Source organism: Astyanax mexicanus, chromosome 8 (genome assembly GCF_023375975.1).
Source record: "Astyanax mexicanus isolate ESR-SI-001 chromosome 8, AstMex3_surface, whole genome shotgun sequence".
Classification (NCBI taxonomy): Eukaryota; Metazoa; Chordata; class Actinopteri; order Characiformes; family Acestrorhamphidae; genus Astyanax; species Astyanax mexicanus.
The window spans coordinates 27,038,718-27,055,314 of NC_064415.1; the positions used below are offsets into that span (position 1 = coordinate 27,038,718).

A 16,597-nucleotide genomic window follows, 5' to 3' on the forward strand; every position below is an offset into this window, starting at 1 on the left:
AATCTGTCCAGAATGAGGTTAACAAACATAGGCCTATTATTTATTAAGAAAACTGTTTACTAAGAATGGATATATACAGCTCTGAAAACAAATAAGAGACCACTTAAAAATGATGAGTTTCTGGAATATAATCAAGAGGAAGATGGATGATCACAAGCCATCAAACCAAGCTGAACTGCTGGAATTTTTGCACCAGGAGTGGCATAAAGTTATCCAAAAGCAGTGTGTAAGACTTGTGGAGGAGAACATGTCAAGATGCACGAAAACTGTGACTAAAAAACAGGGTTATTCCACCAAATACTGATTTCTGAACTCTTAAAACTTTATGAATATGAACTTGTTTTCTTTTTATTATTTTATGTCTGAAAGCTCTGCATCTTTTTTGTTGTTTCAGCCATTTCTCATTTTCTGCAAATAAATGCTCTAAATTACGATATTTTTTTTTTGAATTTGGGAGAAATGTCTGTAGTTTATAGAATAAAACAACAATGTTCATTTACTCCAGCGTATATCTAACCAAACATATTCAGAAACTGAAGTGGTGGAATTTTGGACACTGTGTATGAAAGTTACTATACAACTAAACTTGCCATGACTTAAACCCTAGGTTTTTTTATTCAGGTTTTGCAAATATAATGAAATTTGATAAAAAAAAAAATTCTAAACTTTTCCTTAAACAATTAAAACATATTGCCTTGCTTACTGTATTACGGTATATAACGATGTATTAAATCATAATCCCTGTATTGTGATGCATATTGTATTGCCAATTTTTTGCCAGTACATAATTATAGAACATATGACTACATCTCACATCAGTAGTAAAGCTTTAATGGCTCAATGATTTAGTCCAACAGCAGTTTTATTAATCCCAGACTGTACCATTGTTAACTCCAAAATTAGCATTTAGCATAAAAAAATAAATATACATAAATAAATATATATAAAAAAATTATAAAATAATAAATTTTATCCACCGAGAAGAGTAGAACACTTTAATGGTAGAAAATAAAAAGGAAAAGAAGTAAATAATACACTGCTAAGGCACTTTTAGCTTTAGATACCACCAGAGTTTCTCAGGCCTGGTCCTGGAGGAAGCCTGTCGTGCACATTGTAGTGGATTCTCCACTTTAAAACCCGCCCCTGCACCTCTGAAAGGACCTGCTAATGAGCTGATTGGTGGAATCAGGTGTTGTGTTTGCATGGAAACCTCTAAAATATCCAGGGCAGGGGGCGCCAGGACCAGGGCTGAGAAGCACAGTGCTAAAATCCTCACTGCACGAAAAAACCTGCACAAATTTGGAAACTGCTTCATTCAGGGCTGCTAAAAGCAAATACAGGGCATGCATGTTTTCGCAGGGAAACCTTATTTCAAGTATGCAACGTTTATCTTGGGCTTGCTTTCCACAGACCAACCAGGGAGATTATTCAAACTCTCCAACAACACAGAGAAGCTCAGAGTCTCTCAGGAGTAGAAAGACAAACAAAGATCCCAGTGGCTCTGCTCACAGAGCTTCTTTACACAAGCTCTAGGAAAATAAGCTCAGAGTGGCTTGACCCATGTCACTGCAGGAAGTAGTGCCTGATCCATTGCATAAAAGAGCTGAGTATTGGAACAGATCTGCTGCAATATAACAATAGAAACGTCTTTACAGAAATAGTGTGAAAATGATTTAAATGGAAGAATGGAAGAGTTTGTAAGTAAATTATGCATTTTAACGACTTCTGGTAGTATGTCCAAACTGTAGTGATGCATACTGCTGTTTTAAGACCTACTGAACATTAAACAGTAATAAACAACTATAACATACATGGGCTACTTTACGACCTTCACACAAAGTTTGAATGTGCCATATGGCCACACAGAAAGAACCACAACAGCTCATGCCTACTGGAGTTTCTGATACAGAACACTGTTCCAAATAGGGGTGTGCCATATCGTAACATACGCATTAATATCGCAAAAAAATTTCAATATCACAAAATATTATAGCCTGAAATATTGTGCCATATCACCCACCCCTAATTATCCCATCAGGGTACGACTTTTTTGCTGTTTTTAGCAAAATATATATTTTTTTCATTTCCCATTATATATCTACTACTATATATGTCCAGTATCATTCATTTTATTTCAGTGCTGGATATATGAAGATATTTGGAGTGCATTATTGGTATCATGACATTCTGGATCATTGACTTCTGTTACCAATCTTATAAAATTCTTATTTTTAATATCTCAGTAAAGGGGTGTGCCATATCATATTGTATGCAATAATAAAATACAATTTATTTTGTTGCAGAAGTGTATTCTTGATTTATTTTTTTATTCCAGTGTCTTGACATATCACCAAGAGTATCGTGTATCGTTATTGCGAAAATACCATGAAATATCGTGATATTATTCACCCACCACTAGTTCCAAAGAACATCATTAGGAAACCGACTGCTAAACAACTAGAAATTAAAAATAAGCGTTTGTTTGGGAAATGTAAAACAATATTTGTCTATGGTCTGCTTTGTTTGTTAAAGGAGCATTAAGTGGAAACTGGTATTCAACATTTTTTTGGGCTCCACTACACTACTTTGAGCCATGTTTAAAGGACACACATTCCTGGACAAGCTGAGAAATAAAGAAGCATCTAAAGGATCCTGTGAACTAAGACAGTAGAGTAATATTACCGTTACTCAATTCTCACAAGCAGTGTCCTTGTCTGCTTCAACAAAGTTACACAGAGCAGTCAACAGCATACCAAACCTAAAGTAGCAAACACGGAGATGCTATTTCCATTAATACAGTTCAATCGAGTATCACATATTTTGAGGTAAAGAAATTTATGCAATGCTGATTTAAGAAGCCAAAGCTTATAGATAACGGTTTCATTCAAATGCTGAAAGAATATTTTAAACCTTAAATGTTAAATTAACTCCAGCGGCAGGCAAAAAACATTCTTTAAAGCATGATCAATGATAAAATAAAATGTACAAACAAATGTTTTGTGCCTACAGCCATTCAATTTAAGCAAAAGTTATAGCTCCACTATGTAGGATTAAGATTTTGTGCTCGTGGGCTCCCCCTACAGTTGCAGAGTGTAATAAATGTATACAGCACTGTCGTAAAACGTTTTACAAGCCTTTTAACTCTCTTATTAACATTTTACAAAACAGAAATATACACTGAATTACTAAGAGGAGCCTGGCACAGACACGAAAGAACCGCTATTCCTCCTATTACACCTCAATACAGTGCTGCAGTAAGTTTCAAGCTGTAATTTTACTTCTTTAAAAAGTTAAATAATCAAGGAAATCCCACCTAGTGTGCTTTAAAGTAGAACACGTATAGAACACAACTAAAGGGGGGGGGTGGGGGGGGGACTGTCACCAACAACAGGCATTGCTTTTTGGGAAATCCCATTGGGCAGCATAAAAACTCTTAGAGAAACCATGATGTGGCAACAGTTACACAGCAATTTCATGGCTGGGTTTGAGGTGAAAGGTGGGCTTTCATTGATTTCTTCCAAGTCTGTCCATCACACAGCAGAGAGCAGCTGTGCCTCCACTGAACAACGCCACGGTGTGAGCCGGAGACCGCTGCAAGTCTTTATTCAACATGAAAAAAAGACGGTAACCCAGCACTCCCTCACACTCGCTAACACGCACACAAAAGCATACAGAGGCAGAAAGCTTGGGGTGAATCACTCTGTCGACACCTCTGGCCTCTGAGAGACGTATTAGCATAACAAAAGCAGAATGTCACACGCTGTTAAAGGAGAGCACGATGGAAAGGGGGGGTTGGACAGAAAGAGAGAAACACAGGGACTGAAAGAGACGCTGAGGCTGGCCAGCCAGCAGACACTCGAGTGTAGTGCAAAGCTGAATTCCTCAGGCTTCCAAGGCAGAGGAGGATCAAAGCTGTTTATACTTGCGATGGGTTTTAAAAGACATCCGTTTATCTGCCTCTCCTGCACTTTACCATCAGCCACTTTACAACAGGAGGCTGTACACAAGGAAATGTGCATTTCTAATCCTGAGCCCAGAGCTGTCAGTATGAAGTTTTGCACCTGGAGGAGCAAAGCTCACATTGACACTCGTAAAAGAAAGGTTCCTAATCAGTTCCTGGAAAAAAAAGAACTTCAAAATTACTTGGATGTTGGAATTTCCAAGTACGTAACTCCTGTATAACGCTGTACAACGGTTTACAATCTGACTGGTAAAATTCATACATAAGGCACACCGGATTAAAAGGTGCACTGGAAAATTAAAGGATTTGCCTTATAGTGCAAAAACTACGGTACAAGGCATACAGCATTAGTTTAGAACCTACATTATGTTTTTCAGACTTAAAAAAAAAGCTCCTTAATATACAGATCTTCTGAGGCACTGCTCCAAACGAGTACTTCCTGTCACCTTTATTTTTAAAAGGGAATAAGACGGCTCAATTGAGCACATATGGCGTTTTGCTTAAGCAGATAAGATGGGTAGCTACGGAATTCTGGAGGACCGCTCGAGTCAGCACTGCCTAACACACAGCCCATCATATATCTTACACAGAACAATCTGTTTCACAGATGCCCATCTGAGCCAATTCCAACCATTTTCTGGCATATAAAAAGATGCCTGGAATAGCTAAAAAAATACAGGATGTCTATACAAATTCTTCTCAATTTAGACATATTACACAGATTGCAGTTAATGCCAAGAACACAGCAGGGTTAACAGGGCATGATTTGTATACTCTACAGCCAGTGTCACCAGCCTTCATCAGATTTTTTTTTAAATACTCCAGACATACCTCAGAAAGGCCCCTTTCCCTGGCTCTTTTTTTCCCTTATTATCCAGGGCTCGCAATAATGACACGGAAAATGTGCCCTTTAAATTCCACTCAGATGGCGTCATGTTATTTTAGCCCTCATTGAAACACGAGGGCTATTAATGGCCAGGTTATTTTATCTGCGTGGAGCCATTTTCAAGCAGTAAATCAACCCAAGAGCTCCACAGTAGGACCCCAAAACATTTCCCACTCAATCTCTACAAGAAAAAGCAGGAGAAATGCATATCTCCAGATGTTTCTGACTCCTAATAAAAGCTGCTTTCCTTTCGTTAAAGAAACTCTTTGAGTGCAGAGCTAACACACAGAATGAAAGAATGCAAGAATGCCAGTGGTCTTAAGTTCTTCACATCACCATAAGTGTGGAATGACCAAACTACTTACAAATCTATTTACAATGATTGCTTACAGAAGAAAATTCCCTTAACTCAAATGTGGGGGAATGAGCTGAGTCCTCCACTACTGTAACTGTAGCATAAGACAGGCCAGACAATAGTGGACCCTGAGGGCGCTGACTAAAATTAGCTTCCCCTCCACCATCCCCCTCTCAACAGGCACTTTAAGATTCCTCAAATACACGCATGCACTTCCGCTGGCAGCTGATGGGCTAATATAGTAAGAGAGAGAGAGAGTTCACTCTCCATTTGGCTGAACCATGCACACGGCAGCAGTAGTCATTTAACCTGAGAAAACCTGCAGATCTCCAACAACCATTCTGTAAATCAAATCATTTTCTGATGAAGGGTGTTGGTTAAAATGGGGATTAAACATTATGTCCACTGTTCTTGAGGTAAATCTCCAATATTGTCCTTTAATTGCTATATTTAGGATTCTTGACCCTTTACTTATATACAACTCTACACAAGTGGACATTATAGCTTTCACTTCCTTACTAGCGAGACGTTCCTTATTGTTGCACTGAAAGTCTGCTAAATATCCTTCCACTTCCTGATGGCTTAAGGACCTTGTGTATTTTTTAAATCTTGAGAAAATTAAATACACACTGAGAGGATGCACAAACATTTTTTCACACTAGTTGAGAGGTCTTACCCAATTAAATGTGTGCTTGTTTTTATATATACAGCTCTGGGAAAAAAATAGTTTCTTTGATTTTACAAAACTGGAATATAATGAAGATGAAGATGGATGATCACAAGCCATCAAACCGAGCTGAACTGCTTGAATTATTGCATCAGGAGTGGCATAAAGTTATCCAAAAGCAGTGTGTAAGACTGGTGGAAGAGAACATGCCAAGATGCATGAAAACTGTGATGGAAACCAGGGTTATTCCACCAAATATTGATTTCTGAACTCTTAAAACTTGAATATAATGAATATAAACTTGTTTTCTTTGCATTGTTTGAGGTCTGGAGGCTTTGAATCTTTTTTGTTATTTCAGCCATGTCCTGCAAATACATGCTCTGAAATACAATATTTTTATTTGGAATTTGGGAGAAATGTTGTCTGAAGTTTATAGAATAAAACAACAATGTTCATTTTACTCAAACATATACCTATAAATAGCAAAATCAGATAAATTGATTCAGAAACTGAAGTGGTCTCTTCAATTCTTTCCAGAGCTTTATATTACATAAATAACCAGTATTATGTGGGTCGATTGTGCTGTGCTAAAGGGGGCCGGGGGGGGGGGGGGGGGGGGGGGGGGTGTTGGCAAAGATTAACTAAAAACATATTTTACATTTTTCTACTTGTCCACTTCCACTAAGTATCGTTCCAAAGGTATGGTCAAATTATGTTTTTAAAACTTCTTTTTCCAATCAGATACTCCGGAATGCTTGAATGGCTACAGTTCGGTTTTGTTCATTAAGTTCTACTGAAAATATTATAATCAAAATAAACAGCAAATTACTTGATTACTTCTATGAATTAAAAACAAAACAAGCTAGAAAATAAGGAGCAACTTACAGTCTCTCAAGCGTAGATAAACCAGCAAAGGAGCCATTTAGTAGATCCTGGATTTTATTGTTGCTCAAAATCCTGCAAAGAAAAAAAATAAAAGCATTAATATATAATACAAGTTAACAAACATAATAATACAACAAACATAAATGCAGTAATTATACTATTATATGATTATACTAAAATGGTGAGTGTAAACAAGCTAGAATATCATATCTTTGTGACCTTTACTGATCCTTACTCAACAACCTACTCATGAGATTTTTTATCAGATTTTATGAGCTATTAGTTAATTGAGTATTTTGCTCTTTCCCTATTCACAGGAGAAATCTGGTATCATGTGACTGGAAATAACTGCCCAGCAACGTTCAGGCAAAAATGGCATCCAAACAAACAAACAAAAAAAATTACTTGACTGACTGATGATGAATAACTTCCCAATAATCTGATTTGAGTAACTTCAGAGATTAAATATAAAAACAGGCATAGTGGTGGTTAGATAAGTAAACATCTAAAAACATGACAATAAAAATATCTTATTTCTGAATACAGATTATATAATATAGTTAAATTATTGTCTAAAAAACACTAAAATGTGTTCAAATGTGTCAAGACCTAGATGCGAACAATCACGCTAGAAGGACCAAGCATTACACTAAAGTCCCAATCTACAAGTTCAACAACACACATATTGATTTCTTAACAATGTTAAGAATGTTGATTTCTTTTCAATGTTGATTTCTTAACAATGTTAAGAAATGCACTGCAGAACATAGTGGTTTGCACATTCACTCTTTCTCACACAGACAGGCTGTTGTTACAGGGTGCTGAAGGCTAACTTTATTGCAGGCTAGGGCAGTTCTGACAGCTCAGCCAGTGTCAATATTTCTCTCCACAAGAGTCTAGAGCAGCTCCTGTGCTGAGCAGAACACCAGACCTACACAGGAACTAGTCTACATAATGACATTGTATCACCTACCTTTTAAAAAAATAAAAGCAAACATTGTAGAGTTACACACTGCTTACACTTGTTACAAATGCAGATTTGCTTAGCTAATGGCTATTTGTATTGGAAAGCAGCACAGTCCTGGCCTGACACACACACACTTAATAGCCAGTTGGCTCTAAATGGATAGAAATAAATGTGGTATGATGTTGATGTAAAACAGTAAAAAATGTGGGGGAAAAAAGAAAATAAAATATTGGAAAAATATATAGTAATCAGTTTTCAGAGACTGCAGTTCAGTAACTATTCAATATAGAATCGAAGATGGCAACATCACACATTAGCAGTAGTAAAAACAGCATCATCATACAGTTTATTAGCACTTCTATCCATCTGAAATTTATTAAAATCAGTCACAGTCAGTGTTGACAAATAGAAGTTAGGACAGGACAGTTCTATGTTGTTTGGATATACAAAATAGCATTAAATGGGTTCTTACCAACTGATACTGCTAACAATGCTAACCTGAGACAATGCTTACAATGACAGTCTTGGACTAAACCAATTTTGCCCGGATTTTCTATAGAACACTGACAACTAACTGTTAAACCAGTTGTGAGAAACAGTAAAGCTTTTAGCTAGGTATTATTTGGAAATGTTTTAAAGTAGGGATGTCCCACATAGCGTAGCAGCTGGCGCCAGGAGTAATGGCGGGGCTCGGAGCTGAAAGCTAGTGATATTGGATGTAAACAGAGGTTTTTAATAAGCTTCTTGTGCACTTTTTAAAGTTACTAATGCCTGGTTTTAAATGTCAGGGCTCTCTGGTTTCTAGCAAGGAGGTGTGAAGCTACTTTGAGCCTGAATAACGATAGAAAAAGCGATTTATCAGGGCAAATTATGCCCCGTGTCACCCAGTCTGAAGGGTGTTCGTACAAACTGTTAAAATTTCTGGATCTCGGAACGTTGTGGGAGAACAGAGGTGTGCTATTCATCATGGTAAGTACTTTATCATGTTCAATTACACCAAAAATCCATTTTACACTGGACAACAATTGTGTGATTAATTTTAATTAAGATCGTAAATAATCTTTTTAAATGCTGGATGGAGAGAGAGCAAGAGAGCAAGAGAGCGAGAGAGAGAGAAAACGAGTGTATGTTAGAGAGAGAGAGAGAGAGGGTGAATGAGAAAGCCTTAGAGTCTTTAGCACAGTGAAGCTGTGTTCGCAGTTTGGAGGAAAATGAATCGGATACAAGTCAAGCCTCGATATGTAGCTAGCTAAATTAGCCCTTAAGGCTAATCAGTCATAAATCAGCAATGATAAAAGATTGGGGACATCCATACATCCATGCAAATTATCTGACGGGAACGCAGTCAACTCGGGTGGGATGTAATCCCAGGGCTGGGTGATGACTCATATAAACTTATGTCTTGATATGCATAAGAAAAATGGGGTACATAGAGCAGTGCTGTACAGTGTAGGTACTGTAGAGACACTACACTGGTTTGCCTAGCTAATTGTTATTTGCATTGGAAAATGGAAAAGTAGTACAGTCCTCTACAGTGGCTCTTAATGGCTAGAAATAAATTTGGTATGATGTTGATGTGAACGGTAAAAAAAAAAAAGTGGGGAAAAGAAAAACTATTGGAAAAAATGTAGTGATCAGTTTCAGAGACTGGATTTCAGTAGCTAATCAAGATAGACATGGTCTAGAGAGAAAAAAACACCATCCATCAAATCTGTATTTTCAAATCCAATAGGGGAAGAAAGCAGGCATGCTATTAAAACTGTAATAATCAAACACAAATAATTATGCTTCATAGTGAGCAGCTGTAGTTTGATTTACAAAGCCAGTTCCCAGGCAGGGAGTAAATAATTGCCAGAGAATAATTCTGATGACTGTCTGGATGAATATACACACAACCTTGTGACTCTCCCACTGTTGAAATAAATCTGTGAAAAAGGGCCAAGCAAGAGTCATGTGTACAACAATTTGCCTATTACTGTTCTTCTGCCTGCGCCTCTGAGAAGTAAACTACTGATGAAAGACTGGCTGAAATCTATAGCTGAAAAATACTAGGGAAATTGTTTATTCAATCATGATGGAGCACTGTAATTCTAGAGAACAGTGGGTTTGGACATGTAGTGGACTGTAGCGCCAACAAGTTCTATATAGCCTAACTTTATGCCTGTAAACAGAAGGCAGGACACGTTCTGGTGGATAGCAGTTAGAAAGCAAAAGTGGTGCAGAGCAGATGAAAACTGTTCTGTACAAATCAGACAGTGATTTAAAGCATCTATAGAAGCATTGTAATAACAATGGGAAATTAATGTGCTTTAATATGATGAAACTGAAGCAGCATTACATAGCATTTTACCATACAATAATGACTTCAAAACTGTTGTGGCACTGTTGCTAATCTGAACTCTCACGCTTCTATATTTCGCACTATATGGTGCACTTAAAATCCTTTAATTTTCCCAAATATAGTCAGTGCACCTTATAATCCGGTGTGCCTTATGTTGTAAGTAGCAGTAAAGCCACTCTGCTGAAGTAAAGCATTATAAAGAAGTTTCTGGTAAAGAGGGCAAGACAACACTTGCAAAAACGGAGTAATGCTGCGTAACCAAAGTCATATTCATGTAAAATCAGATGCTGCTTCTTTTTCCATGTCAGTCCACGCTTCTTTCACTTTCAGAGTCTGTTCTGTATATTTCAGCTTGTCCAGAAAAATGTGTCCTTGAGTTGTGACTCAAAGCAAGTGTTACCCTACCAAGAAGCAATGCAACAAAGTCTCCTGTTAGAGCTCTGTATCAGATCACTTATATTGAAGAAGTAAAGGTGAAGGAACCTGAAAATGTTTTATTTAGACAAGATTATTCATTTATTATCTAATACGTTTTGTTCATTGATCATCTTTTTCACGTTCACTACCAACAAGAGACCTTCTTGTGAGCAAGACGTGCCTTTGTACAGAGCAAATATGGTTTATACAAGAAGAAAATGATTGAACCTTTAAATATTAAAACAACTCTAAAAACTAAAAACTAGCAGTAATAAATGACTTTGACCCATAGTCTGTCTAACAGGTTCACTGCCATTGGGATGTTATGAAGTTAAAAGATGGCAAATAAGGCTTCATTAAAAAATACAGGTAAATAAAAGATGTTAACAAAATCATCTGCGATTGGTCAGAAAGTACGGAAATAAATAGACAAATGAAAAACATTGCAGATGTTTTGTTTGCAGTCCCCCTTCTAGGAAATCAGAATGAAACAATATTATGATGCATGAGCAAAACAACATATCATGCAGCTAAAATTTGTCATCTTACAGACTATAAAAGTTACAGGGGGTTTGTAGAACATGAGATGACACTACACCCCAGGATAATTAATGAGGTAGAATCTGCAATCGAACCTTCACACTTCTAGTGTCAGAATACAGTTAATCAAAACCCTTCCTTTCTCTTCTTCTAAAGAACCACTAAACTATCTACATAAACAAAGGAGCCCCTGCAGGAGGGCTTTTTTATGAAGTGTAGGGGAGGGATAACCTGATTTAGACCCTCTTCTTCTGTGGGCTCTCTAAAGACAAGACAGGAAGCTCAGATAATTAGCATGCAAATGAACGTTCACATTGGTGCCTGTGCGTCTCACGTGCCAGATAATGAGGATCTTCTCTGGGGTTCTAGCTCTAAAATCCTGATCTTCAAAAACAACCCAACAACCCAAGGGCCTTACTACAACCAAGAGAGCTCCAGGAACACAACCAAAATCAAGTCAAAAGTGTATCAGCTGCCAACTGGCTGCACATGGTAGAAATCTCAGCCCAAGTGTCTCCAGCCTCAGGGCCAAACACATGTTTAATTGCCTATTAGAGATTGACAGCTTAAGAGGCCTCCGGTGGGACAGGATACACAGTGTTCCAGCAGCGAAGTCGCAGATAAAACTCAGAAACCTTAAATAACTTTAAGAACGCTAAACTGGATGTTTACTGAGAGACTCTGAGGGAGACCCAAGAGAGGAAAACATCAGTCGCCAACAACTTCTTTCTGAGACATGATAGATAATGTATTCTGAGCTTATAGAGTGGCTTTATACAGTGAAACAGTCATGCTTGAACTTCAGTTGCTTGAATATTGTGGGAACTTGCAATGCAGAATATAAAGCCTGGCCTGTAACTGACTTAAATCTCAGTGGCAATTTTCTTAACTTTAGCATTGTTAGCAAGTATTTAATCTAAAATTCAAATGTTAGCAATCTACAGTGTTCTAAAAATAACAAATTGTTTTTTTAACAATTTGATAGTTTACACGTAAAGATTGGTGGCAGAGCAGTTCGTCATTACAAAGCAATGATGTACGTAGATCCCACTGTTTATCCTATTTGTATAAAAAGTAAACTAATGCACATAGTGTTTTTCATATTTAAAAAGTTTTTCCAAAATTGTACAATAAATAAATAAATAAATAAACAAACAAACCACCTTGCTTACAGTTAGGGCTGTCACAATAATTGTGACTAAAGCAGGTGAAGAAATACAAATATAATTCCCTAACTAATTATAATAAATGATTATTAAAATTTTTTGCTGTCTTTAAAAAGTGTTTAATTACTTTTTTATGCTGTTCTATTATCATTATGTCAGTGCTAAATAATATCGTTCACGTTATTCAGTAGACAACTTTTTTCAACTTGGTCAATTATGTCGACTAATCACTGCAGACCTACTACTAATCAAGCTTAAAACTTCAAATGTTTCATACTACTTTTTATTTTGAAATTGCTTCCAGCACCTTTGTCAGTTTTAAACAAATCAGTAATCAAGCAGCTAGTGAATGCAGTGATTGATAGCACATTCCTATCAGACAAATGCTCAACATGCCTTTGGCTAATAGCTTGTCAAAAAGCAGTGAATGGAGGTAAGAGGTAAAACCTAGGTCAGTGGCAGTTTCTGCTGTAACTCAAGCCTGCTGGCTAAAACAAGCTGGACTACTAATTACCATCATGAACAAAGCCAAGCAGCAAGCATGCTTGTAAAATACTACTCAGAAAGATTGGCCTCCCTACGACCACAGACCTACTGCTACTCCTAAAAGACAGACTCTCACTCACAGAAAGCAGAAAACAAACCTTGGCAAACACCGTAATCAGAGCCTTTGCCACCACTCTGTAACATAAACCACCACTTCCAGGTCTATCACAAAAAAATCTACAATGAGATCCAGCGAGAATCAGGCAGTATCAATGATCTGGTTTGGTGGTCCAGAAAAATGACACCCCAATATCAAATCCATACACAATATGTAATAGCTGGCAGGCTTGGAAGGTACGTTAGAACCATCACGTCTCACTATTGTTCTGCTGTGAAAATTGGCATACTGAAAGCCTTCGTGACCTGCAGGCCTAAATCTGTTCAGACTATTCTTTCACCTCGCAAAATGTCTACTCAGCTGTCTGCCAAGAAAATAAAGCACATATAGTCAGCTTTTGTTAAGTCAAAGCAGGATAAGCAATGGAGTCACACTGAAAATATGGAGGACCAAAAATGACATAGTATAAATATAAGTATAAGTATAAATAAATAATCGCACATATAAATGTAGAAATAAATAAATATATAAATAAATAAATGTTGAAATAAATGACTAAATATATAAATAAAAAAATACACACACATAATTGTATAGGTAAATAAATCAATTAATAAATACCTCTCTCATTTATTTATATTTATTATATTTCTTTATTTAATTATACATTTATATGTGCATTTATGTATTTATTTATTTCAACATTTATTTATTTATTTAGAAAAATGTGGAAATAAATCAATAAATAAATTTAGAAATGTGGAAATAAATTAATGAATAAATAAATAAATAAATAAATAAATGCACATATAAAAGAATAAATGAATACATAAATAAATAAATAAGAAATGTACTTATTCATTTATTTAAATACCTATACAATTATTTATGCATGTATTTATTTGCTTATTTATATATTTATTTATTTATTTAGATAGAGAACAATACTAGTAGTATGTCAAATACTACTTTCTCTTCTGCATCTCTCTATGCTTTACATTGATTGGTTTGTAGAATGTTGTCAATTCGGTGAGTTGCACTTCCAGGTGTAAATTTTGACCCCCAAATAGAGAGCATTCAGCCGAATGAGTGTAGATTACTCCGTTTTCTCTTATTTCTGTAAACTGGTAATCTACAGTTCCAGTAAATACAGTAAACACCAGCATAACTTATTACGCTCACTATACATGTGTACAATAGAAAAAAAAAGTCATATTTTATCACAACACCAAACCAAACCAAACTATGGTTCCGTTGATCCAGATCGAGGCAGCCTATGGCTCTAAAATAATATCATAATATTTCATGGTATATTTGCGATAACGATACTCTTGGCGATATGACAAAACATTTCATTAAAACAAATATTTCAAGAATACACTTCTTTAACAAAAATACAAGCATTTTATAAGATTTGTAACAGAAGTCAATGATCCAGAATGTCATGATACCAATAATGATGCACTCTAAATATCTAGGATTAAAGTAGAATAAATGATATTGGACAGATATAATCCATCTCTAGTAGAAATATTATGGAAAATGGGAACAGTATGATTTCCCCTTTCTTAAAAATAACAAAAAAGTAAAACTCTCATATGATAATTAGGGGTGGCTGATATTTTAGGGTATAATATTGTTCACGATATTCAAAAATACTGGCAAAATTATTGTGTACAATACAATAATTAATATGGCACACCCCTATGCAGCATAAATTTGCACTCCGACAGAATGCAAAGCTGTAGAAGGTTCACAAAACTTGGGATAAACTGAAAACAGACTGTACTAGAGTTGAGTGGAATATGAGGACACTGTACCTAGAAACTGTAATTGAATTTACCTTCTCACTTCTATCACTGTCAGGACACAATAAATCAAAAACCTTCCTTAAGGAACAGTTAAACTAATATATGTATGTATAAACAATGGCTTAAAAAGATATTATTTGTTATCAATTTTTGTCTTAATTATATTTATATAGACAAAAGTTTGAACCATCTAGAAAAGTGCATTCACACTGCAAACAAATCACAGCACACAAGGCAAAAATATATCTCTCACTACCAAAAAATGCAATACATGTTTTTGCATTCTTTTAAAAGACCTGCCAACACCAACACAAGAAAACACCTGTCTCTGAAAAAACTACTCTCCGCTCTTCAAAATGTGAAGACTAAAAGCTACTGTGGAGGTTTGCTCAATGCCCTAAAAGCAAACAGAACTACAAATCTCTTTGCCATCAGTGAAACCCAGGACCCAGAACAGCACCTGAGAGGTAAATGCAAACAGCAGCACCCATGAGCCATGCAGCTTTTCCTGCGCACCCCTTCCACAAACACTTCAAACAATCCCACCAAGTTCACCTCTTCATGTGACAGCAGCTAAAAAAAAATCAAACAAGCCAGTGAAGTCTGTAAAGTATTCTACCACCTGAAGCAACAACTTCATAGAGCAAACACACATCTGTCAGAAATAGCTGGAATCTTCAAAAGGGAAACAGTAGACTTGTCAGAAACACATCAGAACCTCTGATGTGTGACTTTTTCATATTTACATGAAAGTTTCTTATAAATCTTATTACAGATAAATGTCATTTGAGATACAAAGACAAGATACATGAGTGGAGAAGCCCAGCATTAACAAAATTGAATATTCGGTCACAAAGCATGATGCTCTCTCCACCATGCTTCACAGTTGGGATGTTTTTTTTTTTACCCATCATTGTGTATTTGGGCTTGCTCTGGTTTGAATCCATTAACACGTTCTTTACCCATTTGCTTGGTTACTTTCCACACAGGAACAAAATAAAAGCTCACCAAAATGCATCAGAACAAGTCATGTAAGAACATTCTCACTGTTTATTGCTCAAACCTGTCTGTGGAGAGAAAGTAAATACAGGAAGAAGATTCTGTGTTCTGGACTATTGCATATTTCTGTGCAGTTTACCATGGTCTGTTTTTTCTAGTGCAGAACAGACGCAAGAGATTTATCACTGAGTAGAAGTGTGAAATATTTCTCACAGACATCACCCTAAGAAACTAATCCTGTCCTGATAGGTCTTTAGAAGGAGTCTTCCTGTGTTGGGATTAATAGACAACTGTCTATTCACAGAATCCTGCAGGAAGAGTTACCTTTCAGTCATTGCAGTCTGCTTAAGAGCTTAATTGAAAAGAAAAACTGATTCTTTGTAAATGGATAGATTAATGACCTTGGGATAGGAAGTTACAATAGGTTCTAAATAAGTTAAAGCGTATTCACGCTTAAACATCTTGTTTACAAAATTACATGCAAATCTGGGGACCGGATGGACTAATTTGAGAACAAGTACCTCAAAAACAAACACATCACTTTTAATTTTTTTTAATTTAATTTTTACACTTTTAAATTTATTATTTTATTTTATTGTATTTATATGTATCGTTATATCTTATCTTTTTGTAACTTTGTGTACTATACATACCTGCTGCTGGATGCCTAGAATTTCCCCTGAATGAATGAATGAAGAACCCATTTATAGTTCCATTTGGCACCTTTACTTTTAAGAATGCACTCAAGGTTTACCCTGCGTTCACACTGCCAGGTGGCAGAGCAACAAGTGACCCTTCCTTTTCTATGTGGAAGGAGCAATTCGTAACTGCAATTTGGTGACAAGCGGAAAGCGACACAACAAAGCGACAAATAGACTTGAGATTTTCTCTACTTTGTGCAAATGAATTATAACGTGCTTAATCAACATTTTAAACTAGTTGTCCTAAGAAATTTGTTGGACCAAATTGAAACACAGGAGTCTGAGGTCCCCACTTTC

At 36.2% G+C, this 16,597-nt stretch overlaps 1 protein-coding gene across 1 annotated transcript in view; it reads right to left on the reverse strand.

Moving 5' to 3' along the window:
• LOC103037002 (adhesion G protein-coupled receptor A3) overlaps window positions 1-16,597 on the reverse strand; it is a 51,965-nt gene that overhangs the window by 29,284 nt on the left and 6,084 nt on the right. The window contains exon 2 of the mRNA XM_007255175.4: window positions 6,755-6,826. Coding sequence (XP_007255237.3) covers window positions 6,755-6,826 — 72 coding nt within the window. The remainder of the gene's footprint in view (window positions 1-6,754; window positions 6,827-16,597) is intronic.